The 20,264-nt window shown below is 39.1% G+C and overlaps 2 protein-coding genes across 3 annotated transcripts in view; one reads left to right on the top strand and one right to left on the bottom strand.

Annotated features, from left to right (window-relative positions):
* Positions 1-13,341, bottom strand: part of LOC121437123 (cysteine protease ATG4A-like) — a 54,777-nt gene extending 41,436 nt beyond the window's left edge. Inside the window, exon 1 of the mRNA XM_041636960.1 lies at positions 13,305-13,341. Within this exon, the coding sequence (XP_041492894.1) occupies positions 13,305-13,326 (22 nt within the window). The 5' untranslated portion in view covers positions 13,327-13,341. The remainder of the gene's footprint in view (positions 1-13,304) is intronic.
* Positions 9,828-18,827, top strand: LOC121437124 (26S proteasome non-ATPase regulatory subunit 10). 2 transcript variants are annotated; one of them, XM_041636962.1, is made up of 5 exons: positions 9,828-9,941; positions 13,424-13,522; positions 14,722-14,868; positions 14,960-15,126; positions 18,429-18,827. In XM_041636962.1, exons 1-5 carry the CDS (start codon positions 9,828-9,830, stop codon positions 18,580-18,582), a joined length of 681 nt encoding a protein of 226 aa, XP_041492896.1. In that variant the 3' UTR covers positions 18,583-18,827. The 2 variants fall into 2 exon arrangements, with proteins under 2 accessions (XP_041492896.1, XP_041492897.1); XM_041636963.1 differs by having other exon boundaries at positions 14,960-15,047; positions 18,429-18,525.
* The last annotated feature ends 1,437 nt before the right edge of the window (positions 18,828-20,264 follow it).

The raw sequence follows: 20,264 nt of genomic DNA, 5'->3' as shown, positions 1-20,264 counted from the left end.
TGTAATTCATTCTTCCCCCAACTATAGTGGTGTCAGAGTAGGCTTGTCAAAACGGGAGAATGAAATAAGATCCAGAGAGTCACAACATAAAGATTCAAAGACATGGTACAAGATCATTCATGATACAAAGAACTAGGAACATATCAACTTGAGTGGGAAAAGGCGTTTAACAGACACCAACACGGAAATGACACAAATATTGTAATGATTCAACAATTTTAAGCCACTCATCTTAAAATGCTCCAAACAAGCAACTCTTAACTCTGCAGAGCCAATTTTTAAAAATGGAAAATCTCATTAAAGAAATAAAAGGTATAAAAAAAGAAGTACCAGATTTTTAGAATGGAAAAATACAATAATTAAGATGAAAAATTCATTGGCTGATCACAATAGAACAAAAGAAGATGATGGGGAAAATCAGGGAAATTAAAAATGGAATGATAGAGAATACCCAGTATGAGCAACAAAGAAATCAAGTTGGAAAAAAGTAAACAGAGATTCAGGGATATATTAAACTAAACAGAAATATCCATGTCATTAGAGTTCTAGGAAGAGAAGAAAAAGAGTATGGTGTTTAAGAAATACAGAAAATGTAATTGGTAAAAAAAAATCCCCACATTTCAGAAAAAGGGTAGTTTATTTTTAAATTGACAGGCACATATGCTTTATATTTGTAGTATAAAATATGTTTTGACATATATAAACATTGTGTGATGGCTAAATAAAGCTAATTACCATAAAATCTCCAATATTTGGCAAAAATTCTGAGCAACAATAAACCAACAAGATATAATTGGGATACACAGAAAATTCTACATAATAAGAGCAGAATATACATTTTCAACCTCCCAAGAGACACTCACACAGAGTCCAAGTGCCCAAGCCGAGGTCCCCAGTTAGTTCCTTGGGCAGCTGAGGATAGGGAACCGGAAATGACCCTATCCTAGAGCAATAATGATGAATATCTTGCATATCATCATAGAACCTTCATCTGGTGATGGATGGAGATAGAGACAGAGACCCACACTGGAGCACTGGACTGATCTCCCAAGGTCCCAATGAGGAGCAGAAGGAGGGAGAACATGAGCAAAGAAGTCGGGACCACGAGGGGTGCACCCACCCACTGAGACAGTGGAGCTGATCTATTGGGAGCTCACCAAGGCCAGCTGGACTGTGACTGAAAAAGCAGGGGATAAAACTGGACTCTCTGTGCATGGCGAACAATGAGGGCTGATGAGAAGCCAAGGACAATGGCACAGGGTTTTGAACCTATGTAGTGTGCTGGCTTTGTGGGAGCCTAGCCAGTTTGGATGTTCACCTTCCTAGGAATGGACGGAGAGGTGGGGAGGACCTAGGACTTACCACAGGGCAGGGAACCCTGACTGCTCTTTGGACTGGAGAGGGAGGGGGAGAGGAGTAGGGGGAGGGGGAGAAGGGTGGGAGGAGGGGGAGAAGGGTGGGAGGAGGGGGAGGGAAATGGGAGGCTGGGAGGAGGTGGAAACTTGTGTTTTTTTTCTCCTTTTCTCAATAAAAAAATGGAAAAAAAACACACACAAACAAATTAGAAATATTTGAAATTATGCATAATGTATCTCTGATGACAATGGCACCAAAGAAAATACTTCCAAACAAGTAGAAATTAGATGTATCTTACCTCTAAATAATCCATCAGTCAAAAGGCAAGTCTCAAGGGGAGTTAAAAATACATCTTGAAATAAATAACATACAGATACAATGACAGACAAGAAGAGACTGTTAGCAGCTGTTGGGGATATGCATGTTGGGAATAGGTGAGGGGTACTGACTACAGGAGAGATTTTTATACTGCCAGAATAATTCCTGGTTGTGGTACTTGTTAAACAAATCTACATATGTCAAAATAACATGGCCGAGATAGAGAGATGACTGAGGAAAAGGCAAGCATGAGGACCTGAGTTCAGATCCCCCGAGACCCCATGAAAGCTGGGCTTGGTGATGCTCATCAGTCATCCAGCACTGAAGAGTCAAACAGCCCCCTACAACTCAGTGGTCAGCCAGCCTAGTCAAATTGGGGTGCTCCAGACCAGTGAGACACCTTTTCTTAAAAACTCAGGCAGAGGGCAACTGAGAAAGCTACTGACGTTGCCTTCTGGCTTCAACACACACATACACACCCATGCATGTGCACCTACATATATATGAATATGAATGTGTAAATACTGAAATGCCATACTTATGAATGTCAAACAACACACACACACATACACACACACACACACACACACACCTTGAAGCTGTTTACACATATGTTAATGCATCATCATTGTGAAAATACCTGAGAGAAATAACTTAACAGAAGACCGCTGATTTTGGTTTCAGAGGTTTCAGTCTATGGTTGACTAAGCCTAAGGTGAGACTAAAATATCACGTGGAAGGGCATGACGGAGGAAAGCTTCTCACCTCATAGCAACCAGAAAGCAAAAGGATAAACAGGAAGAGGCAGAGATAAGGCATAACCACCAGAAGCATACACCTCTGCGACCCATTTCCTCCAACCAGGCCCCACTTCCTAATAGCCCATTCAGTATGAACTCATCTAATGAGTTAATCCTTATGATTCAATCACCTCTCAACTAGAGAATCAAGCCATCAATCCATGACCCTTTTGGTAGCGGGACAGTTTCATTCCAAACTACGGCATGCCAGTATCAATTTCCTGGTTTTGATATTGAATTTTAATCTATGACCATGACACCCTGAATGTGCCCGATCTCATCTGATACTGTATTATAATTCTATACAGTGTAGTGGACGAGGTAAACATAATGAAGAGTATAGAGAACCCTTCTGGGTTCCTGTAATTCGTTGTGATTATTTTATTGTTCATAACAAAAAATAACAAAATCATTTACAAATTACCTAGAAACAAGAGCATGAATGCTAAAGAGTGGTAAATAAAACGCCTTAGTAAATTGCTATAACAGTATGTCAGTTTTATAATGAAATAGATTTAAATGGGAATATTTTGAATAGACCAGTGACATAGAATAACAGGGACATTTTAACAGTGGCATCAAAATCAAATATTAAAATGTCTCATTTTAAACCTGGTAAGTGGCAATTGTAAACTGCTGACAATATGACACATAAATTACATTTTCAAATAAGTGAAAAATCAATTTCAAAAAGTTTGGAGTTTGCTACTCAGCCCTAGCTAGTAAGTAGGAATAGAGGAAATCCATGCCTGGTAACTCAAAACCTATTCCTATGGCTGCCGTGTAGTTAGCTGAACTGCATATATTCCCTGTCTCGCATTCCCATATCATTGTTTCCTCATTTCTGCCATGGAATGACTAAACTATTTGGTGATAATTAGAAAGAAACAAATGAGGGCCAATTACCTTTCTCTACACAATCCAAAATGGTGAACACTAGCCATAAGGAGCTATTTAATTTTAAATTAAGCAAAAATTTTAAAAAATTCCTAAACACATTTTAAGTGCTCACTAATCCTGTATGGCTAAGGGTGTCAAAGTAGAACAGTATAGATACAGAGAGTTCTGCTGTACAGCACAAAATCTTGTCATTTCCCCCATAGTCATGCAGGTACAGTCTGGAGCCCTCTGACAGAGATGGCTATTGCAGGATCTGGGGTCTGCATTTATACATAACTGTATCTTCATCAATATTTAGCAACATGTTAAAGCGGTTATGTGCTAGAGTTTGGGAATAAAACTGCCTGAATTTGTACGTAAACTCCAAGTTTTACTAGGCATGTTATTTTACATCTACAGCCCTAGTTTTTGTTGTTCATTTGTTTAAAATTTCATTTTTAAAAATGCAAGGCCTGGAGGGTACTAGTGCCTATCTCAAAGGTTTAGTGTATGGATTACGTGAGACACATTATCTGATGCTTGTTCTCTATAGACGCTAATTATTAGCATGTGCTTTACTTAAGTCTGGAAGGCTAATGTGCTTTTTCTAGGGCCTAGAATCTATGTGGCCAGCAGAAAAGGCAATAGGGAACAGTCAATCATCTGAGTAGCCAAGAAGTCAGACACTGACAGGGCCCCTTTGTGCCAAGACGAACGTCAGCAGCAACTGCATTGTTCCTCCAGAACCTGGGGCCAGCACCACAAAAGACAAGACCTTTTCCTGTAAGATCTATTTACCATCTATCTTTCATAATATAAAGAAGAGGCTTACGCTTACTGTCAAGGAACTCCAAATCCAAAGTTAACTACCACATCTACCAAATAAAATAAAAGCACATTATACTGTCTATAAAATAATATGCAAGCAAATCACTCGGTATGAGGTATGTTGGGTCCTGTTCTTTTCTAAGCCGTTTCTAGCAATCACATCGCATTCCTTGATGCACTATTATGGTTAAATGTCAGTATACCAATTCCTTGTGTAAATACAACACACCTCCACAATAAACTGGACAAATATTTATAGATCACCTACTACACATGGGGCGCATTTATTCTACACTGGTCATTAGCAAACTATAGCTACAAGACTAAATTTATCCCATCTTACATATTTTCTGTGGAAAGCAAAGTAAAAATGATGTTTACATTTTGAAACAGCATGGAAACCACCTTCAACCACAATTGCTGAACACTGGCTAGCTTTGGAAATTAGCTTTTGCTGCCAACTTGATAATTTGTCTTAATTCAACCTAAAGTTAGAAAACAAAAATTCCAAGTGAAGATGGAGTAAAACCATTTTAGTGCCTAATATTGCCTGAACTATCAGGGATGGCAAGACCCTTTATATACTTCTGGTACTGGGACAAGTCAAAACAATGGAATGGTACTTCATACCCACTACTAGCTATAACAAAAAGAAATATATTGATACATAGAGTTCATTGTAGAAAGTTTTTCATCCAAATTCATTATTGTGGGAAGATAAAATAGCCACTTTGGGAGAGTCTGACGCTCCCTCAAAAAGTAAAATGGAGTTGTTCATATGACTATGATCCAAAAATTCCACACTTAAATATGTACACAAAGAAAGAAAAGTACATGTCTGAACAGAAACTTACATATAAAGTATAGCAGCCATATTTAGAAGAAACAAAAGGTAGTAATAACCCAAGTGGCCATAAACTAATGAATGGCTAAACAAAATATGTAACTGACATAAAATGGTATATATTCATTCATAAAAAGAAATGGAGTGATGATACATTTGTATAAATTTTAAAATGATTCTATTAACTGACAAAACAAGCCATGAAAGACCAAATATTATTATCTTATTTGTATAGTTAATGCTCATAAAGTAGAAGCCTATAGAATAATGTTTGTATAAGGAGAGCAAAAGGAAGAATAACAATAGATACAAATCTTCCTTCTTAGGGAAAGCAGATGATTAAAAGCAAGCTTTTGGGAGTGATAACATAACTCTGAATATACTTATAATCATTAAATTGTGTGCTTAAAAAATTACAAACCAAAAATCAGCTTGGGAGTTGTCAAGAACAGTGGGGGTGGGGGGAGTGACCACAAAGAAGCATGTGACAATTTGGGAGAATCATGGAAATATTTTATATCTCAACTTTGGTGTTGGTTACGCAACAGTATATATTTATAACCAAGTACACTGAACTTTTAACACTGATATCACAATATAGCTACCTCTTAGCATACGGTAAACAGGAGCAGCATCTCCAATCGCGCACAAGTTTCCAACAGATATTACACTTGAGTTCACACTGAAGTTCTAGCAGCAGATTTGAGACCTTAAGGCCAAGTGGAAAGTGGAAAGGTTATTCCCTGAGCCCAAGATCCACTTCCCTGTGCAGGTGAGGAGCTTTCACCTAACCGTCAGTTGGAAGTGATTAATCTGCAATGTAATGGCATTTCCCAAAGCAAACACGACAATAGACTTATTTCTCAAGCAGCAAATATGGTCAGTTAAAATCCTATGCTCCTGTACCCCTATCCAATCATAAGAAAATAGACTTTAAAAAATACCTAACAAGTACACTTCAAAACTACCAAAGTCAGCAAAACAAGCAAAATCTGAGAAACTGTCACAAGCTTCTAAAGATACAGAAACACCATGTGATTCATAGGACCATGGATGGGACACTGCCCACAGAAAAACTAATGAAACTGGAGCAAAGTATGGAGAAAAGTTGATTACAATATACAATGTGTGTTTATCTGTTGTGATAATGATAGAAAAGTGAATTAAAATAAAAGATTCAACAAATACTGCTAGAACATCTGGATAACAACCTTAGCTAACCTGATGTTACACCATATAGAAAAGTTAACTCAAAATGGATCATAGACTTAAATGCAAAAGAAAAAAACCAAAATTCCAGAAGAAAACATGTGGAATCAACTCATCAAAATCGTACCATTCTAAAGTCTTAACTAGATACAACACTAGAGAGAGAGAGATCTTGAGGTAGGAGAATCACTATAAGTCTGGGGCAAGCCTGGGTTACTCAGTGAGCTGCAGGACAGCCTGGACTACAGAGTGAGACCTTGTCTCAAAAAAAAAATTGCCAGGTGGTGGTGGCCCACACTTTTAATCCCAGCACTAGGGAGGCAAAGGCAGGCGGACCTCAGTGAGTTCAAGGCCAAATTTGTTTACAGAGTGAGTTCCAGGACAGCCAGAACTGCTACACAGAGGTCTTGAAAACAAACAAACAAAAAGTTCAAAACTTTTCCTTCAAAACACATACCATTGTGGTGAAGAAAGCCAAACAACAGGGGCACTCACCTGAAAAAGCAACTAGGGAGTCAAAGGCAGAAGGATTGCAAGTTTGAGACTAGCTTGGGATACACAGTGAGACCATGTCTCAAAATAGCACAAATAAAACCAAAACAAAGCAAAAGGAAAAAAAACAGAGGACAAAGTAGGGGTAAGTATTTGCATATCATATACCTGCCGGGGACTTGGATTTAGACTGGAAATAATTGTTACAAGTCAACATGTAAACAACAACCCACTTTTAAAATGGAAATAAACACAGAAGCAGATCCTTATGTATAGAAGATACACCAATGGTTTTAGAGCACTTAAAAAGAAGTTTACCACCCTAGCCACTCCATATGAAAATAAACATTGTAACTAATATATCATTTCATAGCTACGATGTTTTAAAGGGTAAGGCACATACCTGAAATCCCAGCATTTGGGAGGCTGAGGCAGGGGGATTGTGAGTTTGAAGTCATCTGGGCCTCATTCTCAAACAAAACAACAACAAGAGCCCAGTAAATAACAAATGTGCGTGATGCAACAAGAAGCCTCCTGCACAGACTGCAGCTGCTGCTTTGGAAATCGGTTTTGTAATTGCTTTAAAAGCCAAATATAAATTGTCCTGTTACCCAGGAATTCCACCTTCAGGTATCTAGTAACAAGAGATGAAAACAAACATCCACACAAAGATGCGAAAACAAGTGTCCTAAGTAGCATTAGTCATAATAGCTTACAGCGAGAGAAAAAAAAAAAACCCACTAAGTTTCTATCAATTGGTGAGTAGGTACCCCAAAATGTATTACCCGTACACTGTAATATTATTAGGCAACAGAAGTAAGGAAGTACTTACGCATGTAACAATATGGTTAAGTTCTCAAAACCATTACAATGAGTGAAAGAAGCCAGACTCAAAAGACCACATATTACATGATTTCATTTACGTGAAATGTCAATTAAGAATGGGCAATTTTATAAAGACAAAGAGTACACTAGTGGCTGCCTGGGCAGGAAGTGGGGATAAAGATGAACTGAAAATGGGCATGAAATCTTACTGGGACGATCAAAATGTTATACAACAGATTCATTGTGATAGCCACACAACCCTAAAACTTACTAATAATCAGTAATTAAATAGGTGTGTTTTATTTAGCTTTGTAGTGCCGAGTATTGAACCTAGAGCCTTGCACAGGTCTGCTAAATGTTCTACTATTAGGCACCCCTAGCCCCAGTCGAATTTTATGCTGTGTTAAGTTATCACAATCAGATTGTGAAATAGGGAGGGAAACGTAAAACTGGGTGGAGAATATGTAGGAATTCGGTAAGACCTTTGCAACAATTGTTTTGAGCTGTGGTCTTGCTATCAGTAGTCCTGGCTGTCCTTGAACTTGCTCTGTGGGCCAGGCTGGTCTCAGACTCAGGGAGATCCGCCTGCCTCTGCTTCCCAAGTGCTGGGATTAAAGGCATGAGTCACACCACCCGACTTTGCAACGTTCCTATAAATCTAAAATGTTCTGAAAAAAATGTTTAAATTTATTTAAATCAAAATTAGAACTGGTGACCTTAGAGATGGTTCCACAAGGAAGCCTGATGAGTCATGCTAAATCCTCAGGGCCATATGATGGAAGAAAAGAATCAACTCCCAAAAGTCATTCTCCGACTTCCACATGCAATACCAAGACGTGTACACACACGGAAAGGGGGGGAGACAGACAAACAGAGACAGAGAGACGAGACAGAGACACACACAATCAATAAAATAGTCTTTAAAAAAGAATATGGTTGTGGATTATCAATATTTGGCAGTAGCCTTCAGTGTCAAAAGATATTTCAAAGACTTTCCTATCGATTAAAATGGATAAAATCTCATTAAAGAACATCTGGAATTGATTTTGATGATAGAGAATAATAACTTTAAACCTCAATTAAGCAAAATATTACGTCCCTCAAAGAATTCTGATCTCAGTATTTCTGTGTGAAAAATATATTCTACTATTATTATATCTAGAATTTCACCAATTAACTTTTGTCATAACTTGTCTTCTGTACTTGGTTTTGCCATTTGCCCTGAAAACGCCTAAAATATCTATGATCTGGCATTTTACATAAACTTTGCTAAGCCCTGTTCTATCCCACAACAGGAGAGACATAAACATAATTAGTTACTTTTAAAATATATTTTCAGCACTTTTCTAATACACTTTCGGATATGCTCTATAAAAGACAAGCCTTGCCTCTCTTCTGCTACAGCACTATTTGGAATTTCCCTCTTTAAAACCCACATTGTTAGTTTAACATTTTAGCAAGCCTCGATGTAATTGCCATTACCAGGATATCCCCGGTATCCCTAAGGTGACCGCAGTTAAGTAGCGATGTCACTAGGCTACAGACTCACTGAGATCTCTTAGATATCAAGTGGCTCCTATGGCATCACACCCTGTCTTTAGCATCACTCTGGCACATCACCTCTGTATGGTGTCATGTGTTAACCGCTGCTGTGGCAGAATCCTACTCTGATGCCATTCGCCGAGATGCCAGGGTAACTAGCCTGCGCTTCTTTCCGCTCCTTTGACAGTGGCAGGGAGGGGGAGGGTAGCTACAGTCAGTGGTTCAAGCTCAAGTGGTAGTACTCCGCTCCAACTACTGTCCCTTCCGCCTGCCACTGCAAGTGAGGGCCCAGAGGGACAAGATCTTTAGGGTCCAAGAAGGCTCTAGGCCTGGTATAGTATCCCTTTCATGTGACCGATTTACTGGCCTACCAACGACCACCCACCCTAGCTCTTTCACACAGTGCCTCCAGAAGCCGCTCCCATTACCTGACTCCATTCTCCAGCTGTCATCCTGGGCCAATTCCACCGGCAACTTGACTATGGCTTTCTCAGAGGATCCTGGGACTTGTAGTTCCACACTGCTAGGAGCCGGAACCGAATAGCAAGCTAAACCGCCTTCAGGCCCGGAAATGCCATCAAACTGCAACTCCCAGAAGCTCCGGGCTATGGGGCGGGCAACACGGAAAGCAGAGAGAACAGTGATTGGAGAACCTCGAGCTCTTTGATTGGCTACCCGAGCAGGAGCTGTGGGTGGGCGGGGCTTGAGCTTCACTGAGATTCTGGGAAGGCGAAATGGAGGGGAGTGTGTCTAATGTAATGGTCTGCAACCTGGCCTACACCGGGAAACTGGATGAGTTGAAGGAGAGCATTTTGGCCGATCAATCTCTAGCTACTAGAACCGATCAGGTAAAGCAGCCCGAGGGCTTGGCGCTTAGCCGCGGGCGTTAGCGAAGCCCTAAGAGGCTTCCCGGTCCTGAGTTGGTCCAAGGCCACTTCTGAGCTCCTCCCGCCCCTTCCTCCCTATTGTAGCCTTGGGTTAGCTCAAGACTTGCTGTCCAACTCTAGCCCACAACTAACATTTTGGGGGGAGGGGGAGGGCCCAAGCACTAGCTCGCTGAATTTCTTATATTCCTAGATCATCCACGGCTTTTCTCAGAAATGCCCAGGCTTCAAGACACAGCTTTTTATGTGGATTTCTTTTTCTTTCGTTGTAATCCCATTAAATCGAACCCGTGTAACTGAATTTTGTGTCAGGGAGTTTGAGAGGAGCCGAGAATTTTTGTTATGTAGAAAAAGCAGGCAAAACTGAAATAACGACAAAGTTCATCTTATTACATATTGTAAACTTACCCCCGAAAGAACTTTATGTATTCATTTCAGAACATGGAAAGGGAAGACTCTAGGAATAGTCAGAAAGGGCTTTGTGTAGAAGGGGAGGTTATTTCCACCGTGAACAAAGAATGGATTTCCACCTCGAATGGGATTGAGTGAACTGAGGACATTGGGAAATGATTCTGTTCTGATCAACAACATCTCATGTTTTCTTCATAACTTTCTAAATCATAGATTGCTTTCTGTTTGATAGATATGGTGTTAAACAGTAGTAAACAGTGTATAATACTTCAAATTCTCCATGTTCTGTCTTTTTTAGAAGATAACTCAAAATGAAGAGACTGTTTTCTTTGAAATTTTCCTTTATTACTCAACAGGAGACTTCCCCTATGTTCACGCAGTTTGCTTTTGTTATTGTCTGGTAATATGGTTTAAATTTAATCAAATGAATTATATTAAGACACTTGAAAATGTAACCATGCTTCAATCAAGTCAGTGGCATAAAAGAGAGAGTTAGGATTATGAAGCCTAACAAACAACCAAATGCAATTTATGGATATTATTTAAGATATAATCTTTCTGTGTAACCCAGGTGGTCCTGCTCGAGCCCTTCCTATACACTATAAGACCTGGAAGGTTTGCGTTCCATCCGTGACAAAGAGTTAACGTTAATTTTAAAAATCTAATAATGATCTTGTGGTTTCTTACAAAAGTCCCCCCCCTTTTTTTGGTATTTTTGAGACTGGGTTTCTCTGTAGCTTTGGTCCCTGTCCTGGAACTAGCTCTTGTAGCCCAGGCTGGCCTCGAACTCACAGAGTTCTGCCTGCCTCTACCTCCCAAGTGCTGGGATTAAAGGCATGCGACAAAAGCACTTTTATTTGTGGGTGCTAAATAATTAGAGATGAACAATCATGACATTTAGGTTTCTGTTTAAAAGAAACCTCAGCAGGGCCAAAGAGGTAGATAGGTGGTTAAGAGTACGTACTCTTCAACTGAACTGTGGGAGTTGGGCCCAGTGCTCCGCTCTGGATCTCTGCCTCAGTTTCCATCAGTTGCTGGATAAAGGTTCTATGATGATATTTAAGATAGTCATCAATCTGACTACAGGGCAAGGCCAGTTCAGGCACCCTCTCCTCTATTGCTTAGGGTCTTAGCTGAGGTCATCCTTGTGGATTCTTGGGGATTTCTCTAATGCCAGGTTTCTGGCTAGCCCCATAATGGCTCCCTCAATCAAGATATCTCTTTCTTTGCTCTCCATTTGAAGCAAAGAGGTCAAGACCATGATGGGGACACCCATTGAAACAGCTCACCTGAGCTAATGGGAGCTCACCAACTCTGGCCTGGCAGTGAGGGAACCAGCATAGGACCAAACTAGTCCCTCTAAATGTGGGTGACAGTTGTATGGCTGGGGCAGATGGCAAGGCCACTGGCAGTGGAACCAGGATTTATCCCTACTGCTTGTTCTGGCTTTTTGAAGCCCATTTTTTTGGAGGGATACCTTTCTCAGCCTAAATATAGTAGAGAGGGTGTTGGTCCTGCCTCAAAGTGATGTGCTAGACTTTGTTGATTCCCCATGGGAGGCCTTACCCTCTCTGAGGGGTGGATGGGGAGTGGAATGGGTGGAAAGATGCAGGGAGCCAAGGGAGTGGGAACTTGGATTGGTAGGTAAAATGAGAAAAGATAGTTTTTTAAAAAATAAATAGTAAAAAATATTTTTAAAGTAAAGAAAAATATTTTTTAAATAAAAAGAGTATATATTCCTTTTCCAGAGGACCTCCCCATGCACATGAGGTCATGTGCGCAAACCCACACACATGCAATAACTCTTAAAAACTTAAATAGTAACAATCTAGAAGTAAATATGGTGAGCTATTTTTTGTTAAAGCTAGGTAATGGGCGCATGTGGGTCTCTGTCTCTGTCATACTCCCTTTATTTTATTTGTATTTGAAATTTCCATAAGGTTTAATTGCTGTCTGGGGACACTGACAGGGAAAGCCACAGGTGTCCACAGCAGTGAAACTTCCAGTTGGCTCCCTCCCTGGGCACCAGCAGAAGCATCAAGTGATGCCAGTTCTTTTCTTCTTTTCCTTCTTCTAGAGCCTCTCCCCCAAACCAGGCAACTCCCTGAGTGTCACAGTTAAGTTACTTTAAAGGCTCAGTGGTAGAGCACTTGCAGGAGGCCCTAGGTTTGATACACACACACACACACACTCTCTCTCTCTCTCTCTCTCTCTCTATATATATATATATATATATATATATATATATATATATATACAATCAACACTTTACAGTACTCAAGGCTGAGAAGCATAGCAATCAACACAAATAGGCACTCTCCTTGAGAATCATGATTCCTACCTTGTTATTTTTTTTAAAAAAATCAATTTTAGTGCGCTGATTCTATGCAATTCAGCTCTCATTTCTTTCTCCATAACATTCGTGTGTTTACCAGATAACAGTGGCATGCGCCTGTAATCCTAGCACTTAGGAGTTGGAGGAAAAGGATTGAGAATTTGAAGGTAACGTTGACTTACAATAGCAAGATCCTGACCACCACCCCCCAAAAAAATTCACATCTTTGTAGAACCTCACTTGAAGTCTGTGTGATAATAGAGATTTCACAGTCACAGAGCTTGGATAAATTGTGTGGCCCTGGATCCGTTGCTTATGTGAAGTAGTCTGAGTGACCTTACATGTAAAATGAGGGGTAATAGGGACCACAGAGCATGGTGAGGGTCCAAAGAAATGATGTATATAAAAGTCACAGTGTTTCGCATAGGCATGCGTAAGTGTTGGAATTATACACAGCACATCTCCATCTCTGCCTCATCATTCCTTTCTGCCCAGAATTCCTTACATTCGTTGATATCACTCACCTACTAATAGCTTGGCCTCTCAAATGCTAGTAAGTAATACGGTTTAAGGTTACTTACCTGAGGACCTGGTACTCTCCATTTCTTATGTTCAACCTGTAGGTGTGCTGGCATCAATAGTTTTCTGCCTATTTGTCTTCAGGAATGTTGATAGCTGTGCTCCCCTGTTTCCCACATAGGACAGCAGAACAGCATTGCACTGGGCATGCTCAGCCGGTCATACAGAAATTGTTGAATTCTTGCTGGAACTTGGTGTGCCGGTGAATGATAAAGATGACGTGAGTATTAGGCAAATTTGATAAGCTCTGGGTTATCTTTAGACTCCAGCCTTGTATTTAGTGAAGCCTGAATATAAAGCTCATAAACAAAATTTGAACCTTTATAAGTAGGAAGTTACAGTATGGCCTTAGTGACTAGGCCGGAGGCTAATGATTGCATTATTTTACAATGGTAATGAATCTCTGTAATTCAGGGTGGAAATACAGAGCAGGGCTTATTATGAACTCAAAAAGACTCTAAACATTTTCATGTTTAAATTGTTGGTGAATATTGCCTGAATAATAAAGACCTGGGTATATGTGTGTTACGTAGAAGCATTTATTATAATGATATTGATTATATTAAGATAAGACTTGTGGGGAGCTGGGGAGATGTTTCAGTAGTTAAGAATGCTTGCTGCTCTTGGAGAGGACCAAAGTTTGGTTCCAGTACCCATGCTGGGTGCCTCACAACCTCCTGTAATTCTTGCTTCAGAGGACCTGACACCCCATTTTGGCCTATACATAAGTAAAAAGATAAGACTCACAAAAACTGAGAATGGAAGTCTTTTTGTTTATAGTAGGCACAGGTTAATTTTCAGAGATGTTTACTAAAGTAATGTTTCTAAGAGAAAATGAAAACGATTTTATGGGAGAATGACTGAATAGAGCATGGGATACATACTTCGTACTTTAATATGCCATCAGTCATTCCAAAGAATGGCAGAAACATTCTTAGAAGTAGAAATTGTGAAAAACACACCTCACAGAACTTCATATACTCTGATTCTAGTTTTTATTTTTTTCAAGTTATTGTATGGGGGAAAACCCATTAGAATTAGTATAATACACCATGTCTATGTTATAGGATTGTGGCTATTTTTAAATGGTTTATTTTGTTTTTATTTGTGTTTATCTGTGAGTGGATGCCAACTATGTGCAGTTGCCTTTGGAGGCCAGAAGAGGGCATCAGATCCCCAGGGGCTGGAATTACAGTCCATTGTGAGCAGTCTAAGTTAAAGGAAGGTCCTTTGAAAGAGCAATAAGTGCTCTTAACCACTGAGTCATCTCTCCAGCTCCTCATTTTTCGTTTGTATAAATTTTTATTTCCAAATTTTCCATGATGCTTAAATGCAAGAGAATACAGAACTATAAACCTGAATAAATGTTAATGTTCATACTTTTCTCCTTGACTTTTGTTAAACTCACCTTTTATCCAGGCAGGCTGGTCTCCTCTGCATATTGCTGCTTCTGCTGGCCGGGATGAGATTGTAAAGGCCCTTCTGATGAAAGGTGCACAAGTGAATGCGGTCAACCAAAATGGCTGCACTCCTCTCCATTATGCAGCCTCAAAAAATAGGCATGAGGTATGCTTCTGTCCCTGCATGATTTTCCTTTGAGTTCTAATCATATACAGGAACATAGATTTCCTCATTGTTTTCTTGTCCTTCTTTCCAGATTGCTGCCATGTTACTGGAAGGTGGAGCTGATCCAGATGCTAAGGACCATTATGAGGCTACAGCAATGCACCGGGCAGCAGCCAAGGGTAACTTGAAGATGGTTCATATTCTTCTGTTCTACAAAGCAGCCACAAACATCCAAGACACTGAGGGTAACACTCCTCTGTAAGTGACAAATAGCAGTCATTTTTATTCTGCAATACATGCTAAGAACAAAAGAAATTGAAAGGATACCAAAGTATAATGACAAAAACTAAAATTGCCTATCATTTTGCTATCCCCAAAAATATTGATAGAAAATTTTGAGTATTTTTCCAGTTGTTTATATGCAGATATACACAAAATTGAGATCATGTAACTTATGTTTTAATCTCATAGCACATTGTGAGCATTTTTCAATGTCATTAAATATGTTTAAAACATTCATGATGGCTGTATACAATTCCATTTTATGGATGTGCCATGATTTAATCATTCCTGATACTGTTTACTTAAAACAGTTCGGAACTATTGGCCATTTTAAGTAATGTTGCATTGACCAATTTGCTTAAAAAAAAACAAAAACAAAAACAAAAAAAACCCTCTGCCCATATTGCTGATTATGGCCTTAGAGAGATTGTTAGAAGTTGATTGTTTCAACAAATACACATACTTGAAGATGAATTGCTTCCAGAGGAGTTGTCTCCTCCCAATAGCATTTTAACAGTACCTAATACCTCCCCATCAGCACTCAGATTACCCTCGTGTTGTATGATATATGACATTTCGTGCTTAGAAAGTACATTTGATTTTGAAATTTATTAATGCCTAAGATTGTAATTTTGCGGCCTTTCTGTTCCCTTTTAGGGGAATTTCTTTCTTTTGACAGTTTTTTTTAACTTTATTCTTTAGGAGTTTTTCACGTCATGTACCCCAATTCTGTTTACCTTTTGATTCCCCTTTATCTTCCCCTCATCCCTGCAGTGCCTCCGACCAAAAAAAAAAAAAAAAAACCAAACAAAAAAGTAAGTCAGCAAGAAGAAGCAAGCAAACAAAAACAAAACATAAAAATCCTCTTTGCTTTTCCTTTTCCCCAACTCTCCACCACCTCTCCGTTCGTCCTGGTGGCATTGGGGGCCTCAGCATGTCATATAGTTTGCCCTTTTGTCATTTTGACTGATTTTTCAGTGCTCTTGACACAGTAAAAGTAGGAACATTATGCCATATCAGTTGAAAGTATTTTCCCAGTTTATTTATTTGCGCATGATTTTTCAACTATTATCAGGAGTTATCAGTTACTATGTGGCCAAACCTATTAATTTCCACCACAACTAGTAAGTCTGAGATGAATGAAGTATTCACTTCTGTGACTCTTAAATCCACCTGGGATTAATTGACGTGGATAACTTGAAGCCAACCTTTACCTCAGTTGGTGTGTGTCTGTGTGTCTGTAAGGTTTTTCATACCCATTTTTCTCCTTTGTTGAATCAGGACTTCTTGAACCAGAAATTTGGGGTCTTTTTTGTAGTGTAGAATAAGGCTGAACCTTTTCCCTTCTGACTTTAAGACAGCTTTTGAAAGTATTGTTTTCAAGGGCTGATCTTGGCGGCACACGCCTTTAATCCCAGTCCTGGGGAGGCAGAGAAAGGCAGATCTCTGTGAGTTAGAACCAGCCTGATCAACAAAGCTAGTTTCACTCCAGCCAGGGCTTCATAGTGAGACCCTGTTTACAAAAACAAAAGCAAGCAAACAAAACTGCTTTGCCACAGTGGTGCATACCTTTAATTCCAGCACTTGGGAGAAACAGGAACAGACAGACCTCTTTGAGTTCAAGGCCAGCCTTGTCTACACAGCAAGTTTCTATTTTATTCAGGGTTTCATAGAGAGATCCTGTCATAAAAAGGTATTGTTTTCTTTTTTTTATTGAAAATAGATTCTTCTGGGCTAGAGAGATGGCTTCAGTGGTTAAGAGCATTGCCTGCTCTTCCAAAGGTCCTGAGTTCAATTCCCAGCAACCACATGGTGGCTCACAACCATCTGTCTGGTGCCCTCTTCTGGCCTTCAGACATACACACAGAAAAGAATATTGTATACATAATAAATAAATAACTATTTAAAAAAATAAAAAGAAAATAGATTCTTCTTTTATTCAATACATTCCAACCACATTTTTCTCTTCCTCCAATCCTCTGTGCTTCTCCTACCTCTCCTCTCCCCCACATCCACTACCCCTTATTTCCTCGTTAATAAAGAACAGGCTTCTAAAAGATATCAGCCAAACACAGCACAAGATACTGTAAAACGGACAAGGCAAAAGCCCTCATAACAAGGCTGGATCAGGCAACCCAGTATGCAGGCAAAACAATTCCCCAATAACAAGCTAACAGTCATAACATGCATGCAGAGGACCTGGGGCAGACGCATGCAGGCCCAGCTTGCTGCTTCAGTCTCTGTGATCCCAAATGAGCCCTACTTAGTTTATTTGGTGGGCCATGTTCTCCTAGAGTCCTCCATCTCCTCTGACTACAGTCTTTCCTCCCACTCCCACTCTTCCACAGGGTTCCCTGATCTCCAAGGGTAGGGACCCAGTGGAGACCAAGAAAAGTATTGTTTTCTTAATTCTTACTTGAAAATCTTTCTTGTAGGCCTAAGCAACTGTGTGTTTCTTTTAATGAATATTCTAGCTTATTTCTCCATGACGTATTAATCACGTTGGCCTGGAAATAGTCTAGGAATCAGATAGTATAGGGTCCTTGGGAGAAAGTAGGATTTAGAATTGGATGGATACTGTTTTTCAGTACAAAAGCTGCCACTTTGTATCTACATTACGCATGCATGTTAAAGAACTTAACCTTCCTTCCCCTCCGTAACATTATAGCAGTAGTTTCTTCCTCACTGGGTTAATGTGAGGTTTAAAGTGCTGAATTCTTTGCCTGTCAGAGTCTATAGAAGTGACTGGCAGAGGTTGGTTTCTTTGATTCAACAAGTTAACTGTGAGCTCTGTCATTATAACAAGACCTTTAACCTCTGTGCAACTTGTACTGTATAACTGTGCTAATTGTAACTTGGTTTGTCCGTGTAGATATACCAGTCAAGTGAGATCAGCTCTTTTTCTGAAAGTCACTACTTGTTACAGAAGCACAACATGAACTGAAGCTTCTCTCAGTTCTAATCCTGCATTATGATTACATTGAAGTGTTTGGAGGAAATTACCAGTAATCTCCATCAAATGGGGAAGTTGTGCCTTAGTCTAGCATTTAGAGCCAACTAGCTGTTTTAGTAGAGCCAGAAGTAAGATAGGTAATCCGGTGTTATATAATTATTCTAGTTAAATTTAATTTATACTCTTTGCCGTGCTAATTGATTTCCCTTTCCTGATGAAATAACTTTCCAATGTCACCACTGTCCAGCGATAAGCACTTTAGACTGGAAATCCTAACCATTATATAGAACTGGTAGTGACTAATCTTTGTGATCCCCAATTTCAGACACTTAGCCTGTGATGAGGAGAGACTGGAAGAAGCAAAATTACTGGTGACCCAAGGAGCAAGTATTTACATTGAGAATAAAGAAAAAAAGACACCCATGCAAATGGCCAAGGGTGGCCTGGGCTTACTACTCAAGAGAATTGTAGAAAGTTAAGCAGCTTGGATTTATTCTTTATATGTTTTGTTGTCCTCTCTGTCCTGGAAACTGTTGTATTGTGCACAAGGCATCTTGAACTAACAAACATGTTTTCTCACCTCCATAATCTTAGAACATGTTGTATTGCTCCTGCTGAAGTACCTGTTCCAAGCTTACCACCCACTTTTAAGGCATCGGAAAACTGTTGGGATTGTTCTATTGATGTCATTTATTGTTCTCCATTAAATCTTGATGAATTTGGAGTAAGTGGTCCTGTGGCTTTTATGAGTCTTGAGTATCCTCCCATCTACCTGCTGTCCTGCTGTGGAACCGAACAAGTGCAGAAACAGGCAGCCAGTTGTTTTGTCTAGGTGGGTTCCACACAGGCAAAACAAATCCTGACTTGTTTTTCAAGTTCATGCAAAGACCTTTGCCAAATTTCTCTTTTCTCAACTATGAGGTCAATTTATTTTTGTTATGGGGGAAGTCGTGTATTTTAGTGAACCAAATTTTAAGTTGAAGTCTATGATCCTTGAAGAACATATACTATGTGCCATGTACCTTTTTGACTAGCCATTTTCCTCCAAAATGAAACAATAGTTTTTCCAAAGAAATAAAAAGTGTCTATATTGATTCGTATTTCAGGTACTACAAACTTATTTCAAGTACTACAAGCAATAAACTGTTGAAAGAATCTCCTAATTTCTCTTTCAAGTCAGTTACACATTCACTTAAACCTTAGAATCTTGAACTAAGATGTATTTTTCAGTTTGGGATAGTTTTGAAGTCAATAAAATTAATGGAGCTTGAACTGCAGCTAAAATCCATAAAAAATCGTAATCTTTTGAATTGCTAAGTTAATGTAGAGTGAAAGGAAATTAATAATTATAAACTTGAACTCTATTTAGCGAAGCATCTTAATTGATTAGTAGTCAGCAAATGTATTTCAAATTTTAATTTTATCCTGCAATTATTGCTTCAAAGATGGGATCTAAGTAAATCTGCAAACTTTCATTAATTTTGGGTCAAAGACTTAAATGACCAGTTAACTAAAATGAGTCTTGTATATATGAGCTGCATTATTGATACCAAAACTTTTTGCCATGAATATTGAGTGCTAATCTTTATTAGAATGAATTTGGGATGTATTTTCTTATGAAATGAACATTTGTTAAATGTTGGTGGGTAGAATTTCTGGTTTGTCTTTTTCTAATAGGATCAGAAATTAAGTCTTGTCTAATAGTGTCTGATGGGTGGCGTGGGGTATAAAATTTTACAAATTTTGAGATTTCTTGATTCAACAGTAAAGATCAAATGAAGTTTCAGGAAATTAGTAAGCTCTTAATATTACTTAAATCATTTAATTATATAAGCCAGGATATTAATTTTCTCTGACATTGATCAAATTGCTACTTGTTCCTATAGGAAACTAAATAGCAACAAACCTCATTCAGGTCAGTAGGTCTTGTAATAACAAAATGAACTCAGAGAATATGATAATTCAGTTGTGATGCTAACCAAGAATATAATATAAAAGTAGGTTACTTGAAACAAATATAAGGTCTTATTTTTATGTGTAGATGCATTTGTTTTGAGTCTGGGTTTGTGTATGTGAATGAAGTGCCTGCCAAGGCCAGAAGAGGTCATTGGATTCCCTAGGGCTGGATCCCCGCGGCAGTGTGAGCTACCTGACAGGGGCA

Source organism: Microtus oregoni, unplaced genomic scaffold (genome assembly GCF_018167655.1).
Source record: "Microtus oregoni isolate MIOR12 unplaced genomic scaffold, Mior012 000050F_ref0000143, whole genome shotgun sequence".
Lineage (NCBI taxonomy): Eukaryota > Metazoa > Chordata > Mammalia > Rodentia > Cricetidae > Microtus > Microtus oregoni.
This window is presented reverse-complemented; position numbering and strand designations above follow the sequence as displayed.